Here is a 22,583-nt window from a genome sequence, read left to right as displayed (position 1 = left end):
CTTACTTTGGTTTATTCTGGTTTTTAGGCTCTGCAGCTGGGGGCAGCCGCCACCCAGAGAAAACACCCTTGGTTTAAAATCCAGGAGACCTGGCTTCAAGTGCTGACTCTTCCTATTCTTTACTTGATGATGCTGAGCAAATCCCTTTCCCTTTTGGGGTTCCCATCGGGCTTTCCCCTTTCAGTCCCTGGACTCTTAATATGTTGTGCTTCTTCACCCTTTCTGTAATCCATTCATGTTTCAATAAGCACTTATTAAGCATCTCTTGTGTGCCAGATATGTGCTGCACACCGGGATAAAGTAATGGGGGAAAAGGAAATAATGCAGACTCTCAAGGAGATTTTATCAAGGAGAGTCTCCCCCCCTCTCTTTGTCTCTATTTCTCTGTCTCTGTCTATCTCTCTTTGTCTTCGTCTCTCTTTGTCTCTGTCTGTCTGTCTGTTTCTCTCTCTCTCTCTCTCTCTCTCTCTCTCTCTCACACACACACACACACACACACACACACACTCACACTCACAGTCACGTACTATAGAAACAGGCATGGCGAGTTCTCAATCCCAGGATCCCAACTGTTCTGCTACCAAGACATGAATTGACTTAAGAACATTTAAAAGCTAAGGCAAAGGTTGCTGAAGGAGGTGTGATTTTCAGAGAGGAGGGGTGGGTACAGGTGTGTGGGGAGGAGGGCAGTGTGTCGCTAAGAACAATATGGGGCCCCATTTGGTATCGGAGCCATGAATGTAGCTATCTTGTCAATGGGTAGGAAATCAATCGGGTTCAGGGGTTTGAAAGTTGAAGAGGCATGTGTCCCACGGCGCTCTCCCTGGTCCTTTCCTCTTCCTCTCTTCTATCATTTGTAGCTCTGTACTTCGCCTCTCCTCGGTTAGCTCCTTGAAGGAAAACTCATTGACAAAGGGCCGTGCGATGGAGGAGGGGCTGGTCTCTTTCCTTGTCCCAGAGGCAGAGCCCCCCAAGCCAGGAGAGATAATGGCAAAAAAAAAGTGAGGGGACTATGGGGAGGTGGCGAGCTACCCGACTTTGGCTGGAAGCCAGAGCAGAGACTCTAGATCAGGTCTGGGAAAGGTCTCCGAGGGTTTGACCTCAGATCTGTGAGGCGGGAAGAACTTCTGGGTTCAGAGGGCCCGGCTCCAAGTCGTAGCCCCTGTGCTCGGTGTCCTGAGGGCCCTTCCAGCTCTGCACGTGGGCTCCCCGGATGGCGGGGTCACCTCCCCACGGTGCTGTTTGAGGGGACTGGAGTGGAAAGCCCTGCAAAGGGCTCTGGTCACAGCTGAGACACTGGATTCCATTTCCTCCACTAGAGGGAGGCAGCGCCCACCAATTGGCTGCTCCTGTTGAAAGCTAGTTAATGGGTGGGCATGGGCATGGAAAGGAAGAAAAGTTCGCTCTCTTCACTAAGCATTTATTAGCCTTATGCTGTGTGCAAGGTGGAAACAGTCTCTATCCTTCGGGAGTTTGCCACTAGTTGGCTCCTCTGGTTCACATCTGGTGTGAGAGTCCAAGAGCTAGACCAAAGGCCAGCTAGAGGGGGAACTGAGGCCCACGTTAGGTCACAGACCAGGCCTGGGAGAGACCAAGGTAGCCAGCTGTCCATCATCCCCTGATTGTACAGACAGGGACACTGAGGTTCACCTTGTTCAAAGTCATGCGTTAGTAAGTTTATCCCTGCAATCCCCGAGAGAGCGGGAAAGTTGTAGTGTTTCCCGAAGGGGCAGCAGGACGCTTTTGGTTTTCTGTGTATGTGGGAGAGGGCGGCGGACAGGGGTGATCTTGATCTCTAGCCTGCTGTCAGGCGTGAGCCTCTTGTCCTGGCTTCTCCTGAAAAATCCTTCCTGACGTGGCCTGGTTCAGCCCCTTTTCTCTTCTCTGTTGTAAGCTCCATCTTCTGACCTGACACATTCCTCCCGAGGAGACGTTATTCACCTGGTTCCTGGGTCTGTAGCCTCCAGATCATCCTGGCTTTCTCCCCCCCCCTTGTTAGCTGACAACTCCACCTCCACATGGGGCCGCCAGCTATTCCAGGGCAGACCCTCCTTAGCACCTGTCCCTCAGCAGAGATGTTAAAGGGAGATTCTCAGCTCCACCTAGCTCGGTCTCCAGTTCTTAATGCAAGTATTTTCACCCCCATCTTCCAGAGGAGAAAACTGAGGCACAAAGGTGGTCCTTTGCTGAAGGATGGGGCTGACTGCCAGAATGTGGGCTCCTTAAGGGGAGGGCCAAGCTCTTCCTCTTCCTTCATATGCTCTCCCAGATGCTAGTACCTTCCTTTTTTCATATCCCCTCCCATCTCTGTGGAAATTGTACCTGCTTCTCCATGGTCTTACTCTTCAGTTGTGACTTTCTTGAGGGCAATTTTACCTTTTTTTGTGTCCTTAGTACATGGTGCCTGGTATATAGTTAGTGCTTAATAAATGTTAGTTGACTGACTGGTTCCTGACAGGATACAGGTGCAGTCAGTTCTCGCTAAAGTGACCTATCTGCTCCGAGGGTGTCCAGTATCAGTCCTTCATCACCCTGGTCTTATTCTGGCTTCCCACAATGCTCCTGACTCCCAAGTGGCCTCCTCTCAGGTGTGAAGTGATTTTCAAAGAGTTTGTTGATTTGGTTTTGTTGACATGAAGTTGTCAGGGAACTTGACTATGGAAGGCAGCCCCTCCTGCTCTGCCCACGTTGGTGCCCTTTCTGTGGCTCAGTAACCACAATGGCCCCAGAGATCTAGGAATCTCAGCTGTGTGGATTTAGTGTGAATTCAAGTCCATTCCCCTCTGAAAGCCTCAATTTCTTCCTCTATAAAATGGGATGATAGTGGTAGTGGCTTTTTTCTTGATCTTGACAGGACTTGGGTGCTATAAGATACAGAAACTTGAGCTGACTTCCCGCAGTCATCCTCACCCCACCAAAGATACCTCTTCTTAACCCTGATCCTTTCCTTTTTATAGCCACAAGTTTGGAAAAAAGGTGACATATTGCAACTACTTAAGTGAGCTAAGGCAGCATCTCAAGTATGACCAACTAATGATTCCTCCAGAGGTTATTCGGTGAGTTGGAGAAATGATGATGGGGACATTGACAATGAAGGTGATAGTGGTCATGGTGATGGTGGGGACATTGATTACAATGTTGAAGACCTTTAAGAAGCTTCAACAACTCAAGGAATCAGGGAACGCTCTTGTGGGAGGTGTCCCTGGAACTGAGTCTTGAAGGAAGCCAAAGGTTCTGGGAGGCCTTTTCTGGGAGGAGGGAGAGGGCATTCCAAGCCCGAAGATGGGAGATGGCGTGCCCAGCTCTTGGCATCCACCTCTCCCTCTTGTTCTGTGAGTCTCGACTTCAGAGCTTGGGGGAGCTCTGGGAACTTCTGCCACTTCGAGTGGAGGGGGGAGCTCTGGGGCCATCTGTGGGTGCTATCGATGACAGGATCTTTGTTCTATCCCCAGACATGATGAAAAGCTGCAGAACATGAGGCTGGGCCGCCCGCCGCCCTCAGTGAAGACGCCTCCCCCTCGTCCTCCACTGCCCACCCAACAGTTTGGTGTTAGCCTGAAATAGTAAGCCAAAGAATTGCTCATTTTTCTGTTTTCCTTAAATTTCTGAATGTCTGTGTATCGGAGGTCATCAGGGATGGGCCTTTCAAGCTCATCACTTCCAGGAAGTCTTCCCTGGTTTCCTTCCCCCAAAGATGGGCCTCTTTCTAATCACCAGATCATGGGGCTTCCTGCCTGCCTGCCACCTTCTTTCTTTACTAGACCAGAAGCTCACTGAGGGCAGGAGCTCTGATACCCGCTGTTAGCCAAAGCTCCCATTCTGTGAACAAAGCTTAGTTCCCTCTCTTGTAAAATGAAGGAATTGGCTCATGTGAAAGCCCCTCCAAGCTCAAAATCCCGTGATTAACTTTGGCCAGTGCCATTGCCTCAGTGGGTCTCAATATCCTTCCTTACAAAACGGATCTGCTGATAATCCACTCTCCAGCCAGGGAGTGACTTGGCAGAAACAGACCTCTTTTAAGCCTCTCAGCACAGAGCTCTGCTCACAGTAGATGCTTCATAAATGCTGGAAGAATAGTATAATCTACTGGACACAAGTACTAGCACATGGTAGGAGCTTAATAAATGTTTGTTATTTAGTTGGATAATCAAAGTCAGTGGTATTGGGTGTGCTGTTTGTGCATGCAAGTACCTGTGCTTACATCGATAGGGGTGGCACATTGGAAAGCACATAGGACTGAAAGGAAGCCTTTCTGGTCAGGAGAGCTATCCTAGTGTTCCCCAGAGTGCTCAGGGAAGTAGGGGACACCCCATCCCTGGGTGCTCACCCGGGAGAGACTGACTAGTCCCTCATCAGAAAGATGCCTTTCTTTTTTTCCCTAATACATTTAAGAAAAATTTTAAATACACATTGTTTTATGAATCACGTGGGGAGATCAATCAGAGCAAAAGGGAAACACCAAGAAGTGAAAAGAGCATTCAGTCTCCTTAATTCTTTTTTCTGGATTCAGATGGCATATTCTGTCCAAAGTCTATTGGGATTGCTTTGGAAAACCCCTGCCTTTTTCACTGTCCTCTCCTCCCAGGAGGGTATAACTTCCTGATAAAAAGGAAGAGAGTCTGGCTCCACACCCACTTGGCTGTTGGGAGAACAAGCTTCTTTCTTCCCTCTCTCCTAGATCCAAACTCGGCCATTTCCAGTTTCCAGCGTGCATTTCCATTATCTTGAGGGGTCTCATTCTTGTCCATCATCAACATCATCCTAGTCAGGGATGGATAGGATTTAGAGTCTCTGTCTCTCATCTCTGTCAATTTGTGTAAAGTCAATTTTATTAGGCAGAGTCCTGGTAACATTGTTTTTCCACTCAAATACCTTCAGTTGCTCCATGCTGAATACAGCTCTTATTGTCTGGCCTTTGAGACCTTCCAGCCCATCAGTCAATAACCAAAGCACCTTCTATGTATCAGGAATAGTATTAAGAGCTGGAGATACGAAGAAAGGCGAAAAAGAGTTCACATTCTGAAGGGAAAGAGAATATGCAAACAATTTTTTATAAACAAGTTATAGAAGATAAATAGAAGATAAACAGAGGAATGGCTCTAGAATTAAGATCATTGGAAAAGGCTTCTTGTAAAGAGTGGATTTTAGTTGGGTCTTAAAGGATATCAGGGACTCAGGAGGTAAGATGAAAAGGAAAAGCATTTCAGGCATAGGGGATGGCCAGAGATAGAATTTTGTTGGACGTTGGAGTCACAAGGTGACTTCACAAGGTGGGGAGTAAGATGGGAGAAGACTGAAAGATAGGAAGAAGATGTGTTATAAAGGGTTATCAATTCCAAAGAAAGCATTTTGTGCTGAATTTGTATTATAGTTTGCTGTTTTTTCCCCATAATTTTGCTGAAGTTGTTGATTGTCCACTTAGTTGGTTTTTTTTTTTTTTTGCTTATTCTTTAAGGTTCTCTAGCTAAAACATCATATCATCTGCAAAAAAATGATGCTGTTGTTTCCTCATGGCCTATTCCTTATTCCTGCACATTTTTTTTTCTTGTCTTCTTGCTGGCACCATATTGAATGGTAATGGTGAGAATGGGTACCTTTATTTTATTCCTGATCTTACTGGAAAGACCTCTAGTTTATCTAAGTTATAGATAATGTTGGTTCCTAATTTTAGATAGATACTACTTATTATCTTAAGGAAAAGTTCCTTTTATTCCTATGCTTTCTAATGTTTTGTTGTGTTTTTTAAAAAAGTAATGGAGGTTAAAATTTGTCAAAAAACTTTTCCTATTATCTATTGGTATGATATATGACTCTTGATGCTTTTATTATTAACATGATCAATTCTATAAATAGTTTTCATAATACTGAAGCAGCCCTGCATTTCTGCTATAAATTTTTGGTCTTGGCATATAATATTGTTGTGATTTGTCCTTTGCTCTAGAAGAGAACCCTGAAATCGTGAGGTGATGCTGTACCATGCAAGTTAATTAAATTTAAGTAAGAGAGGGCCCTGCAAGGTCACCTGTTTCATTTCCCCTGTGGAGTCATCTGGGTCTAGTGGCCATATATTGTTAAGGATGACTGGAAATGACCCCAGATGCAATAGGATATATACAGTGTAGGCATATAATCTTTGTGACGCTTTGTTTTTCCTTTTTTCAATTTGTGTAGTATTAGGATTGGTTGTTCTTTAAAGGTTTGATATATTTTGCTTATAAATCTAACTGAATATTTTATTATTAATTGCTAAGTTTGCAGTATGGCTATTATTAAACAATTAGCTCTGAGCCCCCAACCCATGTTATTTTTCATTTAATGAACTGAAAAAAAAACTCTTTTCTAAAAAAAAAAAAAAAAGAGTAGGTAACGTCTCTCTCTATATATGAAAATCTCCATCTCCTGAGGCTTAAAGATATCAAAACCACCATCAATATAATTAATTTAAAATGTAAACAACACAATTTTTTATGTGGTAGCTATGAGAAAGATTACATCCAGAAACTGACTTCTCCTTTATTCTGAAACTGCCCCATCATTCAGCTGTGAGGGTGGCAGTTATATTCTTTTAAGAATATTTTTATTTATTTGCAATATAAAGGCTAAACTCAGTCCTTTCAGGAAATAAGTTCTTTCTATCTTGTCTAGCACAAATTTAACTCTTCAAAAGGACGTTATCTTTAGTTCTTTTCAGGGAACAGCTAAACTCAACCTCTTTAGAGGTAACAATTAAAAATCTGTCTCTTCACAAGTTCCTCAGAGTAAAAATTCAAACATTCCCCACTGAATCCCCAGGAGAGGTAGTTAAATTGATATGCTTCAAAATTCTATTGTCTCTTAAAGTGACAGTACATATATACAGTATATAGAGTCCTGGGAGAGGAGATTTTATATCCATAGGTATGTGTATAATAGCATGTAATACTTGCCAATTAGATATGTGTGTATACATACACACACACACACATATATAATATGAATATATAATAGTAATTGATAAGTGTGTGTGTGTGTGTGTGTGTGTGTGTGTGTGTGTGTGTGTGTAAAATCAAACCTGTGATTAAGAAGCTTGCGATATAATACTGGTGAATTTAGGGTCAAAGAAACTGGTCCAAATATGAAATCCCAGCTCTATTCCTTATCTCTTCATAACATCAGACAAATAAGTTTATCTCTTTATGTCCCTGCCTATTCTGTGCCTAGTTTCTACATCTGTAAAATGAAGTAATTGCTCTCTGAAGAAATCCCAAATCCATGTTCTGTGATTTAAATGGAGGCTGGGTGGCCACTTGTCTTAAATGTTGGGAAAAGAAATTGCATCATGGGCTAGACTTGAACTAGATGACTCTCCCTGCCACTGAGATCAAAGCAACTGAGATTTAAAGAGCAGAACTAAATAGGAAACTGGATGGAAACTACTGTGACAGCTTAGCTCCTGACCTTCTTTTTCCTCATCTTTAAAATGGGAGCATTTGCCTTCCAACTAGTCCTGTTTATACTGGAATAGTAGCTGCTGTGCCTAAGGCTACCAGCATGAAGTGTATCTTCAGACAGAGGTGCAGGAGGAGCCATGAAAGCTGCTTAGGGTAAAGTAGCGGAACTTCCAGCCACTTCCTAGTTAAGGAACTCATTATGAGGTAGTCATTGCAGCTGAAGAGTTACAAATGCCCTCAAGTCTAATATAAAACTCTGCTTGTCTTGCAACTCCATCTTCTGGTTATAAGAGCAAGGTCCCCAAGATAGGATATCAGCCCTCTTGGTTCTCTAGACCTGGGGACAGCTTGATCTTATCACACCAAAGGAGAGGATTAATTAATGGTCTTCCCAAACACCATTCATTTCCCCTTTCCAAGCCATTCATTTCCCCTTTCCCAAGCCTCTGGCAGGAGGAGTGAGCAATAATTGCAATCACCTCAATGGTGCTAATGGAAGATGACACTGTGTTGCTGGTTGAGTTAGCTGTCTAAGAGAAGCAATTAAGAGATGTAAGGGAAACAACAATTAGGAGAATCAGTGGCCTTATAATTGCTGCTAGTTAACTTTAAATCTTAGACGAAATTGGTGAAATGGTGCCGTCTCCTGTAAATCTGGGTGCAGAACTCTGAGGGTGCAGTGTGACAAAATCAGGAAGAAAACACACACTGATTAAGTGCTGACTGTGTGCAGAGGCAGGGTTGGAGAGTGGAGGGGAGACAGAGTTTGGACCAGATATGACCATCCTCTTCTTCTGGAGCTCATATGCTAATGAGAAGACAAAACAATAACCACAACGGCTGGAATGCAGTAAGTGCTTAATAAGTGCTGAGTTGCCCAGGGAACACAGAGAGGAAACAAAGGGCAGTGTAAGGTCAGAGGAGGACTCTTAGTATTAGCCAGAGGGTCAGGAAAGCTTCACGGATAAGGGGAGATTGGAACAATGAGGAGCAGGTTTGGAGCTGGAATGGGATTCAGAGCCCATCTAGGCTAACCTTTTCGCATCCGTGAGAAAACTGAGGGCCAGAAAGGGTACAGGGCCAGTGAGAGGCAGAGCTGGGATTCGAACTCCACATTCAGCCTTCCCTACCACTCCTTTCCATGCTGCCTTCCACTGTTCTTTTTCAGGGCTTCCTTTAAGGCTTGGAGGCTACTTTAGATTGCACAGACCTTCCAGGCCAGCAGCAGCTCAAGCTCCAGCAAGTCCCCGGAGCTGGAAGATGACCAAGCTGGACAGGCTTTGAGTAGATATTACATATCTATAATTACATTTCATGACGTGAACATGGTGGAAATCCAGGGTTCACACACCCAGAACTGCAGGGAGCCCCCTCTCCAGCCAGGTGAGCCATGCTGGTGCCCAGGGGGTGTTAAGTGACGTGTCCATGGCATGAAGAGACCAAGCAGGGAATTGGTCCCAGTTCCTTGTCCACACACAGCCCTGTCAACTGCTGGAGTCTTGTTTGATCCAACGCCGTTCCTGAAAACTGATCCAAAGAGTGGAAAGATAGAGCAGTCAGTGAAAGAAAAAACTGTGAGCTTTCCCCTGAAATAAAGGCGGATCTTTCGGTACTTTTCTGTCCCTGTTCTGGATGGGAGTTCTGATCTGCTGCTACAATGTTATGAGATTTAAACTGGATTATGGCACATGGATGGGGCAGGCTACAATGTATCTCAATCAAGGCTCTTTCTGGGGGAAGCTCTGGCTCTGGCTCCTATGCAGCCATGGCCCCTTTCTTGGTCTGAGAAGTTTGGACGGCATTGGAGAGGGGCTCATGAGCTCTGGATCCTCCAGCTGGTCCGAGCTGGTCTTCCAAGTACGATCTCCTCCTTTGCTTTCCTCATAGCCGCTGGCCTCCCCAGTAGCCACCGCAGGACTGGCCGGGTCAGGGGCAGCAGACGCAAGGAGCCGATTTGTCTCGTTTGCCTACGGGTAGAAGTTTGGGCGGCAGCTTTCTGTTTGATCCTGCCTCCTAGGGGGCCCGAATCGGTCAGAAGGGCTCCCTTCCCTGTCGGCCCCCATCCCTCTTCCCCTTGGGGAGGAGCAGAGCACTGGAAGGAGCCCTAAACTCTGAGCCAAGAGGCTCATCCGGGTACCCTCTGATCTGGGCTTGGAGCTGAATTGCAAAGGACTGTTTGTTGGGTCTAGCTGGGAACCAGGTGGGGCTTCTAGCATGGTTCTGGCTCAGGAGTGGAGCAAAATGCGAGGCTCGTGCGGTTACCATTCTGTGGTCACCAGACATCGCAGGGAGTTGGGGTTCTCACCAGATGCTGCTTTGGCTCAGCTGGGAGCTGCCTGCTTGCCTCCATCTGGCTGTTGGTGTTTAAGTCAAAACTCTGAGGGAGGAAGGAGCTCCTGACTACGCTGAGCCTGGACGGTCATTATCCCTGGGCCACTTATGCCTTGGGGACAATTTTATTACCTTTTTCTTTTGTAAGGCATTTGGGGTTAAGTGATTTGACTAGGACCACATGGTTAGTAAGCATCAAGTGTCAAAGGCTGAATTTGAACTCAGGTCTTCCTGACTCCAGAGCTGGTGCTCATTACCTTTTAAGAAAACTAGCTTGGCCTCCTTTGGCTGCTTAGGGTAAGATCTTAACAGATTGTTCCTGTTGTTTCTGGGCAGCTAGGGAGTATCATAGTGTACAGAGTATTGGGCCGGGGGTCAGGAAGACAAGTTCAAATGTGACCTCAAAGGTTTACGAGCTGTGTCATCCTTACTTAAAGGCGCTATGACTCAGTTAGCTCCCAAGGTTACCATAAGGACAAGCACTTTGCACATCTTCAAATGTTCTATACCTGACTGCTATTGTTGTTACTATTGTTATTAGGAAGTATTATTCCTACCATGGCCGGATCCTTGGGAGCATATGCTGTGTTGAATGTGTGGTCTCCACCCTCTTGGAGCATCCATCCAGCTCAGAGTGTTAAACACGTTGCTTGCAGCCCCCCCAGCACTCCTGAGTGGGGCTCAAACCAGATCCAAATGTAATTGGGAAATATTTAACAAAAAGGGGGAATAAAACATCAATAAGATTATTTTAAATGTAGCCACTGAGATCCTTTGTTTTGAGTCAGTGGCCCCCAATTCTATTTGAGTTGAACCTCATGCATCTGGAAGAATGAGTTGATCTCCTCTCAATACACATGTTCCATTTGATATGTCGGAGCCAAGAGTCACAGCCCGAGAGCCCCAACTTCTGGGCCTTGTGGGCTTCCCATTGAGTCATTGTCTCCTTAATCCATCTGATCTTCACTGGGCTAGCATAACCTTCTGAGTCCTTTGTAAAACTGACAAGGGACTCATAATGATAAATGCACTGACCCTTTCCCACATGTATAACACCTTCCTAGTCTTCATCTTCATCATGGGTCTCAATGTTCATAAGTCCCTGGAAGGGAGATTGAGCAGGCATCTTATAGTGGGAAAAAATGGAGTGTCCAGTGGTTTGTTTGAGTTTGAGACTAGAACTCAGAGGTTTTGACCTTTGGTCTTTGATTCTGGATTCAGCACTGTTCTGTGCCTTTGGGGATTATTATTGGAGATGGTTATAATGAGAGTAATAGGTGCCTCTGAATCTCTGAATATCTGCAGAGGTTTAGCACATACGGACCAGATTGGTGAGGTTAGGTTGTGGCCATTAGCTGAGTGTGGGTAAGTTGTCCTAAGGAACATGGCACACAGTAGTCAGGATGTGACTCTTGCCTCTGTCTCCCAATCCACCACACCATGACAGGTCTCATATAATGTATACCAGTCAGGAAGATCCGTCTTCCTGTCTCCCAATCCACCTCGCCATTCTCACGCCATGGTGCAGTTCACATCTGTAAACTCTTCCTTCTGTCATGCATTTCTTTTGAGGGTCTAGGGATGAGTGGGCAGGGTGGAGGGATGTACCTCTTCCTGTTTCATTTCCCTAGTTCTGCCCAAAAAATGGACCTTTTCCTCTCTCCTTTCCAGCATCAGAGACAAAAATAAAGGTGAGCTCATCCCACCAGTCATGAAGGAGACTGTGACCTATCTGAAGGACAAAGGTGAGTGTTAAGGCAAAGCAGTGAGCCCCCAAAGGAACTGAGGAACCAGAATCCAGTGTGGTCACAGCAGGAAAAAAAAGTGGAACATTCGTGGCTACTCCCCAAAGCCTCCAGACTTAGCAGCAACCCCAAGGGATATGTGGGGGATATGTTCCTCTTCTACAAAGAAGGAAACTGAGGCTCAAGGAAGGTTTGGAGGACCATAGACTTAAAGCTGAAAGGGACCTTAGAAACCATCCAGTCCAGAGGATTGTTTACAGAGGAGGCAGCTGAGGGCACAAGGGGAGTGGTTTCCCCAAAGTCACACAGTCACTGTGTCTGGATCCAGGTCCAAGCTTTTTTCTTCTCTTCCATAAATTAAAATTCAGGCTTTGTCAGCTCCGGGTTTTGTGGTCTTGGGAAGTCTCTGAAAATGCTCATCAGGCAAGTTCAAGCAGAGCTCGGGTCCTGGGTCTTCTGCCAGAAACTACTGCCTCTTGGAAAGGGTGCCCCTGCCCTCCTGCACAGCTGTGTCGCTCAGGTCCCCACACAGAGACTAGATTGTCCCCAAAAGAAAGGAGACACACATTAGAGTGACTGGCACGTAACGTCTGGAAGCCATAACTATATATTGCATCCTGATGTGTGACTCGGTGCCAGAAACACTTGATATGGTTGTGAAAAAGGTCACAAGTGCTGAGACGTTTTCATTTTGGGCTCTAGCAGGTCAGCAATGAAAGAGCTGGAAGGACTTTAGGATATAGTATAGAGAATGTCAGAGCTGAGAAGAGTCCTGGTCAGTGCTTCTGACCTGGAGGTGTCAGAGCTGGGAGGGAGCTTAGTACAGGGGATGACAGCACGAGATGAAATTTCAGCCCATGGAGAATCTGTGGCAGGGGGAAAGCTGGACAGTGATCCTCACCCCGTTCCCTTGCAGATAGGGATTTGAAGAAATCTCTGAGCAGATCACCCCTGACATAGGATGATCTCTGTGATTTGCCAGGATCCAGAGCAAGAAAGGCATCTCTCATTAAACAGCCCCCCTTAGGCATTTGCCTGCCTCCTCTCGGTCTCCCAGACTCTCCTATTCTTCCCCAGCCTCACTGATCCCAAAGCTTTGGGCTCATCCCAGATGGACAATTCCCTCATCCCAAGAAGATTTAGGGTCCCCTCTTCCAATAAACTCCTGCCTAAAGGTCTGGGTCAATGATGATAGGGGCCCTTCCAGCTTTGGGAGAGCACTGGAGGGAACCACTAACGCTATGTGACTTGTGACATTCTGGCTGAGGAAGGCATCATGGTCCCTTTGATTCTTAGAATGTCCTACCTTAGGATCCCCAGAGGAAAATTAGGTTGTGGTTATTACTCCGTAACAATGACTAATCATGCTCATTTCTGGGCCATAGGTCAGATGGACTTTAGGATCTACTGACCTCAGGGATTTCCAAATGCCACATATGTTGAACCCCTTCTATGTGGCAGGAGTTTTTGTCCCTGGATCGCCAGTTCCTAGCCCCTGGTCTCTGCCGGAGGACCCTTTCCCAAGAAATGGCTTGCTGGGCCCTTGTGCCATTAACGTCCATGATTAAACAGTTAAACTCATTTTGTGCCCAGAGAGGGAGAAAGGTGGTGACAGTGGAGTGGTTGCTGTGGTGGTACCTGCATCAGCACAGGGCTGTAGAGAGATCGATCAGCTGTGGCCCCACAGGGGATGATCCTCCTAGATTCTGGCAGAGGGATGGCCCGCAGGGAAGACAGCTCAGTCTGAGAAACCCTGGAGAAAGAAGGGGTATGGCTGGCCCTAGGTCACAGAGGGTTGGGCTTTGCCCCTCCATCCAGAGCCACTCCCACTGTACCTACGAGAAGCCTTGTGGCACTGGGGTGGTCCACTGCTTAGCACCCTGAATGTGCCTGCCCAGAGTGATGGAACTCCCCTAGAATTCCCTCTGTACAGTAAGGAAACCCCTTCTACCCTCACAAGTCACCCCCCTGCTTTGCTGCTAGAGTCCTTGAGGGTACCGAAGGGGTCTGCCAAGGGTCACACAGCTAGTCCAGGGGAGAGATAGATTTGCATCCATGTCCTCCTCAGACAGGGGAGTACAATGGATAGAGTCCTGGGCCTCAGATCAGGAAGATCTGAATTCAAATACAGCCTCAGATTCTTATTAGCTACCTCAATGGGTCATTTTATCTCTGTCTGCCTCAGTTTCCTCATCTGTAAAATGGAGATAATAATGGCAGCATTTACCTCCCATGGTTGTTATGAAGAACAAAATAGGTGATATTTGTAAATTGTTTTGCCAGCTTTAAAATGTTTACTGTTATTGTTGTTGTTATTATTATTATTTGACTCTAAGACTGGCTCCTCCACTACACTGGGACCATGGACTGAGGGAAGCCTCCAGAGAATTGGGTGGGTCACCCTGGGGGGTTTATCCAAGATCTATAGGAGCAGGGTCTATCCTGGTAGGAGGAGGACCCTCCACAAAAGGTCACTCTTTTTGTGACTTTGTGACATTCTGGCTGAGAAAGGTGTCATAGTCCCTTGATTCTCAGGGTATCTTGCCTCAGCACCCCCAGAGGATGGTTAGATTATGGTTATTGGTCCAAAATAATGACTAATCATGCTGAGCTCTGCTAACATTTAGCAGCCCTTCTGAGGCCATTGGACTCCTTGTCACTACTAGCCTCCTGTTACGGTAGGTACCTTTCTTGATCCTGCTGGGTCCTGCTTCATCCTTGTTCTAGTCAGTCTTAAGGATAAAGCAACTACCCCAGAATCCCTTCTGGACCTCAGATTCCTTCTTAGCCAGTCACCAGCAGGGTTGTGGGCAAGAAGGTGTGACCATTCCCTTCACTCCAGTAGTCTTCTCCCCCCAGGCCTCCGCTCCGAGGGCCTTTTCCGTCGGTCAGCCAGTGTTCAGACTATCAAAGAAATCCAGAGACTGTATAACCAAGGTGAGTATCCCTCCTCCATCTTCCCCAGCGGACACAATCCCAAGCTCTGGGACCTGTGGTGGCTGGAGCAGGGGGACTGGTTAACCTGTCTGGGAGAAGACATCTCAAGTTCTCAGAGGGATTTTAAGTGAAAGAGAGATTAGACTCTGTGCTTAGTCCCAGGAGGCAGAATCCATCTGAGGGAAGTGACACGGAGACAAATTTGGGCTCTAACCCTTCTGAATGGCAAAGGGATAGGAAGTGCTCCATGAGGTGGCCAACCCATCAGCCTAGTGAGAAGTGGTCAAGAAGGAAGAGAACCAAGAGAAAGACATGTAATGAAAATCCAGAGCAGAGAGTATTTTGGAAGAGAGGTGGTTCTCAGTCCCACTTACAAAAGGCAGGTCCAGGAGGATGAGGACCAAGGGGAAAAACCTGTCACATTTTGTAATTATGAGATTGTGCTAACTTAGGAAAAGGCAGATTCCCTTAGGTGATGATGGTGTCAGCCAGACTGCAGGAAGTTGAAGGTGGATGAGGAGAGAGGAAGAGGAGGCAGTGAATACAAAGTTTGTGATATTTGGCAAAAAAAAAGGAAGTATGAGTGATAATAACTTGAGGGGATAAGACAGAAGGAAGGTGAGAGGACAAGGGGTTAGGGATCCAGAAGCTGAGCATGATTTGGGATTGAGCTGGCTTCTTCTTGAGATGCAGTTGGAGAGAAAGGACAGAGAAGTGAGAGTGGAGATTGTGGCACTAGACCAAGATGGCCAGTGTAGTCTCCTTTTGGCTGAGGGCCAGCCAAAGGGCTTAGTCAAGGTCCCCTACTAGGGGAAGATTGACTGAGGGTTCTTGATGTTATTTGTCAAGTGACCCAGTTTGGAGGGACGATGGCTATTTTGGGAGGAGCCACCTCAATGGGATTTTGGCTTCTTTTGTCCTGTAGGAAAGCCGGTGAATTTTGATGATTACAATGATATCCATGTCCCAGCCATCATCCTGAAGACATTCCTTCGAGAGCTGCCCCAGCCACTGCTGACCTTCGAAGCCTATGAACAGATTCTGGGAATCATCAGTGAGTACTGCCTGGGGGCAGCCCCAGATGGACGTCAGGCCTTCATGGGCTGGGCTGGTTGGTCCCTGCTTCACACTGGGACAAATGTGATCCAGGGGCCCATGTCAGGGATCAAACTGTGGGTTCTTTGCGATTCTTCCCTGCAGCTGCTGCCTTCATTTAGTTGACTACATCATCCTCCTTTCCAAGTTTGTCTCTTTAAAGCTAAATATCCCTCTTTCTTCTTTCTTCAGACTCCATTTCCTTGTCCTTTGTTGGGTTTTGGGGAACCCAACAGCAAAGGGAGCCAGTTGTTGCCTTCAAGAGACAGTAAATGCACAGAGGGGTAAATGTAAGACAGATACAAAGCTGGGGGTGCAGTTTGGGGGATGAAGGGTCTCAGGACCTTTCCTAGCCTATCTTTGTCTGACTCCAAGGGGGCCTTCTACAAGGTCCCCCCACAGCAATGAGATTCAAAGAGCAGGAGAAAAGATGAGATCAAGCAGAAATTTTAGAGCCAACAAACTGAGACAGGTCTAAGATTATCAAGGAGCTGGAGATAAAACCCCCTCCCCAACTCGGTATCCTGTGAGTTTAGGAGCATTTTCTTTTTTCTTTTTAAATTACTTCTTAATCATATATTATTTTTCCAATTACATGTAAAGATGGTTTTCAACTTTCATTTTTGTAAGATTTTCAGTTCCAGTTTTTTTTTTCTTCCCCCTCTCCACACTAGCAAGCAATCTGATATAGGTTGTATATATATATATATATTCATTTAAACATTTCCACGTGAAAGAAAAAATCAAAAGGGAAAAACCACAAGAAAAAAAGCAAAAGCAAAAAAAAAAAAAAAAAAGTGAACATAGTACTTATCAATCTACATTCAATCTCCATACTTCTCTCTCTTAATGTGGATGGCATTTTCCAGTCAAAATTTGTTGGAATTGTCTTGAATCACTATATTGCTGAGAAGTACTAAGTTTATCATAATTGATCACATAATTTTTCTGTTACTGTGTACAGTGTTCTCCTGGTTCTGCTCCCTTCACTCAGCATCAGTTCATGTAAGTCCAGGTTTTTCTGAAATCAGCCTGTTCATTTCTTATAGAACAATAATATTCCATTACATTCATATACCAAAACTTATTCAGCCATCCCCCAACTGATGGGCTTCCATTCATTTTCCGATTCTTTGTCACCATAAAAAGTGCTGCTACAAACATTTTTGCACATGTGGTTCCTTTCCCCTCTTTTATGATGTCTTCAGGATATGGACCCAGTAATAGCACTGCTGGATCAAAAGGTATGCACAATTTAATAGCTCTTTGGGTATAGTTCCATATCACTCTTCAGAATGGTTGTATCAGTTCACAACTCTACCAACAATGTATTAGTTTTCTCATATCCTCTCCAGCATTTATCATTATCTTTTCCTGTCATCTTAGCCAATCTAGAGGTATGTAGTGGTACCTCAGAGTTGTTTTAATTTGCATTTCTCTAATTAATAATAATTTAGAGCATTTTTTTATATGACTATAATTGCTTCATCTGTTCATTTGAAATTGTTCAGGTCCTCTGGCCATTTATAATTGAAGAACTGACTCGTATCCATATATATATATATATAATATACATATATATATGTATATACATATATATGTATATATATATAAAATCTATAATATACATTATGTGTAATATATATTATATATAATGTATCCGTATATTATATATTTATTTTAGTTCTCCAGATATCTTAGAAGTGGAGTCTTTGTCAAACATATTGGCTATAAAATATTATTTCCCAGCTTTCTGCTTCCCTTCTAATCTTGGATGCATTGTTTTTGTTTTTGCAAAATCTTTTAAATTTAATATAATTGTAATGATCCATTTTGTACTTTATAATATAGCCTATTTCTTCTTTGGTCACAAATTCTTCCCTTCTCTAAAACTCTGACAGGTTAGCTATCCCTTGCTTTCCTAATTTGCTTATAGTATCACCCTCTATGTCTAAATCATGTGCCCATTTCAACCTTGTCTGGGTATATAGTGTGAGATACTGGTCTGTGCCGTGTTTCTGCCAAACTGTTTTCTAGAAGTGTGTTCATAGCCCATCATCCATCCTTTCCCAACGGTACCTTAGCTGACCGACTTAGATTCTGTCTTTGCCAATTATTGGGCTTCCTTTTAACATTGTGGGGGGAGCTTCTCTTGAGCCACTTCCAAGGACTATTGTAAGACTCCAGAGAACTTGAATGGAGTAAATGTCCTGGAGAGGCTGTAGAATGTTGTGGGCACCCATGTAGGCCGTGGTTGAACATAGGCTTTGAGTCCTGCTACTTGTGACATCAACTGACCAGGCTTCATGGCTGCCTGGCCCACCTAATACTTAATACTCGTTGACTGACTTCCCGGCCCTCTTGGCCCTCCAGATGTAGAGAGCAGCCTGCGGGTGACCCGCTGCAAAGAGATTGTCAGAGGCCTTCCAGAGCACAATTATGCCGTTCTCAAATACCTCATGGGCTTCCTGCATGTGGTGAGTAGAGGGAAGTGGGTATTCCTGGCTGGGGCAAAGACCAGAGGGGCAAAGCCGAGGTGTTCTGGGAACATTCTTCTGTAGCATTTGATTTGGAGCAGAGACAATATGGGGAGAAAAGGAGGGGGAGGAGGGAGGAAGAGAGAGAGGGGAGAGAGATACAGGGAGACAGACTTGTTCTAAATGATTTTCTATCACTGCCTCACCCACCCCTTATAGGAACTAGACAGAAACGTCTCCCAGGAAGGAAAGCTGAGGTTTTTCCCTGCCTCCCCTAGCCCTCTCTCATCCTCCTTCCTCTGTTCTCTGAACCCTTTATCCCCTCCTCCTTTTGCTTTTCCATTCCTCATCTACTTCTTCTTTCTTCCCCATCATTTTCTGCCCTCTCTTCTGTCTGTCTGTCTCTTAGGTCTCTTCCACAGTTGAACCACTGTTTCACCTATTATGTGCAAGGCATTTTTCTATCTCTCTGTCCCTGTTTCTGTTGTCTCTCTGTCCCTTCACAGTGTTCTCCTCCTTTTCCTTTCCTCTCTTCCTCCTCTTTCCTTTTGCCAAGGCTCTCTTTTCAGCACTGCTGGCTGGGGGCTTGAGCTGTACTAGTGCCTTCCCAACTGTCTCAGTCCCAAGTAGGGACTCGGGGGACCCTTGCAATAAGAAGTCTGATATGTAAAGCCCTTGTCTGTAACTCAGTCCAATCTGGGCCTGTCTGCAGGGAGCTTATGGTGGTAGGGTGGGGGACAACAGACTGAAACAAACATGCTGAATGTTAATGACTACTTGAAGAGTGAAGAGCCAGCTCAGGACTGGGGGGGGCTTCTCGGCAGAAGTGGGTTTTGAACAGAGTTTGGGAGAGGGGGTGGGTAAAAGAAGCCTCAATCTTTGGAGTGCCATATTATGTTCTCATTTGTGCTCTTTCCTAGGTATCCCGGGAGAGCATCTTTAATAAAATGACGGGCTCCAATCTGGCTTGTGTCTTTGGGCTGAACTTAATCTGGCCATCCAACGGAGCTTCGTCCCTCAACGCCCTGGTGCCTCTTAACCTGTTCACAGAACTGATGATTGATTTCTATGAGAACATCTTCAGCTCTCGAGTGGTGCCTTGTGGGACCTCGACTATTTGAGGAGACACATGGACTCAATGGTCTCTAAACTCTCTTCTATCTCCATTATTATGGTCTATAGTTAAAGGCCCTTCACATCTCTGATATTCTATGTCCTTCTGCTGTTACGCCCAGCTCTGACATTCCGTGTTCTAGGGTCCCACTCAGTTTTAACATTGTATGTTGTAGTGTTCTATGTTCTAACATTCCTTCCAGCTCCAACATTACATGCATCTATGGAGTATTGTATTCTCTCCCAAGTGAAACATCATCTGAGCCTTCTTGATTATCCTGTGCAAAGTTCTGGTACTCTTCCTTTTCATATCCCACTCACACCTTAAGACCAGCCATATTTGAAAATAGATATTTGAAGGACACATTTTCATCCCTTAGATTTGTTACTGTGCTCATTTCTCCCTTAAGTGAACTATATGAATTATGTCAGCTTTCTGTCCATTTGGAAAAAAGCAACCACCAAAGATATTAAATGTCTTATTTAGCATTTGTTCCCTGGTGAGTTTTCACATTTAATCTCCAGAAAAGTCTCATAAGCTTGTCCAGTGACTTCAGTGAAGGATAGATATGGAAAGACAGATTCAAGACCTATAAGACCTACTAGATTTTGTTCTTGGGCAGTTGACTTTCACTGACCTGACCCTCAGCTTCCTCCTCTTCAAAATGTGATCAGGAAGGCCCATCTTTTCCATCTTCTCAACCCATCAGGCAATTGTAGAGACCAAGCAAGAGAATAGACGTCATGACTCTAACACTTTAGACTTGGGTCATTGTTATTTCCTTGAGACACAGCAGAGTATCATAGAATGAACTTGGGTGTAGGGGTCAGGAGATCTGGCTTCAAGTCCTGACTATGCCGTTAATTGACTGGATGGGTAACTTTGGACAAGTCCCTTCCCTTCTGTACAATGAGATATTTGGACCAGATGATCACAAAGATATCATCTGGCTCTGAACTTCTGGGTTATATATGCTCTATTCTTTGCTGAGGGACAATAATAACATTAATAAGTGCCTTTTATGCAACACTTTGAACAATATTATATGCCTTATTTCCTTTCTACAGTGCCTGGCACATAGTAGGTACTTAATAATTTCTTATTAATTGGTGATTGATCCTCACACAATCTTGGCAAGGTAGGTACCAGGAGTATTATTAATCCCGTTTTACAGACTGAGTTTTAGAGAAGTTCAGTGATTTGCCCAGCTAATAAGTGCTGGAGTGGGATTCCCGCCTGGTTTTCCTGACTCCAATACAGTGTTCTATTTTTCCATGTCATCACCCAAGTCATTTAACAATTTGATTGAGAGGTTAGAAAAGAGAGTGTTCCAGACATAAGAGCTTGCTATTGCAAAGACATGAAGGTGGTAGCAAAAGTTTCAAGAGGAAGAAAATTAAGCTAAAACTCCACCATAATCCCCTTTGACTCGGCAATAGCACTGCAAGCTTTGTATCCCAGAGCTCAAAGAGTTCAAAGAAAAGGAACTACAGGTTACAAAGATATTGGTAGCAACTCTTTTTGTGGTGACAGAAAACTAGAAACAGGATGCTCATCAACTGAAGAACTGCCAAATAAATTGTAGTATAATTGTGATGGTACAAGAAATGACAAGTAGAGTGATTTCAGAAAAACCTAGGAAGACTCATGTGACTTGATGCAAAGTAAAGAGATCAGAATCAGATTATTGTACACAGTAATAGCAATAGTATATGGTGATCAGCTGTGAATGACTTAGCTCTGCTCCCCAATACAATGATCCAAGATAGTTCCAAAGACCCCATGATGAAAAATGTTATCTGCCCCCAGAGAGAGAACTGATGAGCTCTGAATGCCGATTGAAGCATTTTTTTTTTACTTTGTTTTTCCTGCCTGACCTTCCTCCCCCCTCCAGAAAAGGCTGATTGAAGGGTTATGTTTTGTATGACTTCACACATATAATTGATATATTGCTTGCCTTTTCAAAGGATGGGGGAAATGAAGTTGGCAGGGAGAGAATTTAGAACTCAAATTTGTAAAAAAAAAAAAAATGGTAAAAAAATATATTTTTTAAAATAGTATATCTCAGTCACATTTAAAATGAAAATAGATTTAATCAAAAGAGGAAAAATTAGGGAAACTACACTGTATGTCAGCCCTATTATTCAATATTGTTTTAGACTATTTAAGGTAACGAAACAATATAAAATACTTGAGGGTGTACCTGCCAAAACAGACACAGGAAATATACAAACATAAGCATAAAACACTTTTTATACAAATAAAAAAATTTAAATAATTGAAGTAATGTTTATTTTTCATGGGTAGATAATATGATTTAAAAAGAGAGAGAGCAATTTACCTAACTATGTAACTAATCTATTCATATAATGCCATCTGAATTAAATTATTAAAAAATTATCTGAGTTAGAAAAAATAATAAAGTTCATTTGGAAGAACAAAAGGTCAAGGACTTCAAAGAAACCAGTATGTGTGTAGGGGGTGGTAGATTGTAAAGGAATCAGATTTATAGTTTTTGATCTTAAACTATATTATAAGATGAGATTATTGTTGAAGTGTAAATGGACATTCTTGATTATTTTAAATTAAAATTTTCTTGTTTAAATAAAGCTTATGTAGCAGGAATGCAGAAAGCTAGAGGAGAAGCTTCCAGAGACAGTCTCTCAGATAGAATGTGATTGTGTTGGAATATTGCTGTGTTGTAGGAAATGATGAGCTGGTTGATTTAGGAAAACATGGAAAAACTTGGGCCTATGAAGGAAGATGTTATTCTTCAGAGAAATAGATAAAAAGTGGAAATAAGTATAGTACGGTTACATATATATGCATGTTTCTATATCTCTATATACTCACACGCACTTAATTGTAGCCTTCTTGGGCGGGGAGGGATGATGGAGGTGGAAAATAAAGTCCAAAGTGCACAGTAGAAAACAAAAGAAAACCTACAAGGATGCAAATAAAGCTGATCAGCAACAATGTGTAATATTTATTATATAGGTTTTCTTGAAATGGGAATTTATTGTTTTATATTGAATCCTCTTTTAGATTCTGCTATGAACATGGCAATGTTTTGTTTCTTATTTTGTATTTAAGTTTAAAATAAAATTTAAAACTTGGGGAAAAAACCTAGTCCAAAAGTCAACAATAAAAGAATGAAGATTAAACCTCAGAGACATTTAGATATTTTGAAATTCTTATCAAATCTTACAAGAATGAGAAACTGAGACAATAACTAGTAAAGTATAGTCTCTTAATGGAGCTCAAAAAAGCCCGAAGGAAAGTGAAAATGTGCCCCGAAATTCAAATGAAAAGTAAAACCCATCAATGAAGATGTTATGAATCCATGTCATAGAGGTTTGAGCTCTCAATGAAAGACTAAAATTCAATGAGCAAATAAGGGGAAAAGTGAATCCACCATGGAGAGTTCCAATAAGATGAACAAATTTGAAAAAAA

At 43.8% G+C, this 22,583-nt stretch overlaps 1 protein-coding gene across 2 annotated transcripts in view; it reads left to right on the top strand.

Annotated features, from left to right (window-relative positions):
- Positions 1 to 22,105, top strand: part of ARHGAP8 (Rho GTPase activating protein 8) — a 30,346-nt gene extending 8,241 nt beyond the window's left edge. The window contains exons 7-13 of one of the 2 annotated variants that reach the window (XM_051962912.1): positions 2,958 to 3,056; positions 3,453 to 3,563; positions 11,433 to 11,506; positions 14,366 to 14,443; positions 15,369 to 15,497; positions 17,912 to 18,015; positions 18,936 to 22,105. In XM_051962912.1, the coding sequence (XP_051818872.1) occupies positions 2,958 to 3,056; positions 3,453 to 3,563; positions 11,433 to 11,506; positions 14,366 to 14,443; positions 15,369 to 15,497; positions 17,912 to 18,015; positions 18,936 to 19,136 (796 nt within the window). In that variant the 3' untranslated portion in view covers positions 19,137 to 22,105. The remainder of the gene's footprint in view (positions 1 to 2,957; positions 3,057 to 3,452; positions 3,564 to 11,432; positions 11,507 to 14,365; positions 14,444 to 15,368; positions 15,498 to 17,911; positions 18,016 to 18,935) is intronic. The other variant, XM_051962913.1, reaches the window with a different exon arrangement.
- The last annotated feature ends 478 nt before the right edge of the window (positions 22,106 to 22,583 follow it).

Source organism: Antechinus flavipes, chromosome 5, assembly GCF_016432865.1.
Source record: "Antechinus flavipes isolate AdamAnt ecotype Samford, QLD, Australia chromosome 5, AdamAnt_v2, whole genome shotgun sequence".
Taxonomy (NCBI): Eukaryota; Metazoa; Chordata; class Mammalia; order Dasyuromorphia; family Dasyuridae; genus Antechinus; species Antechinus flavipes.
Note: the sequence above shows the minus strand (reverse complement) of the source record. Positions and strands in the feature narration are given on the sequence as shown.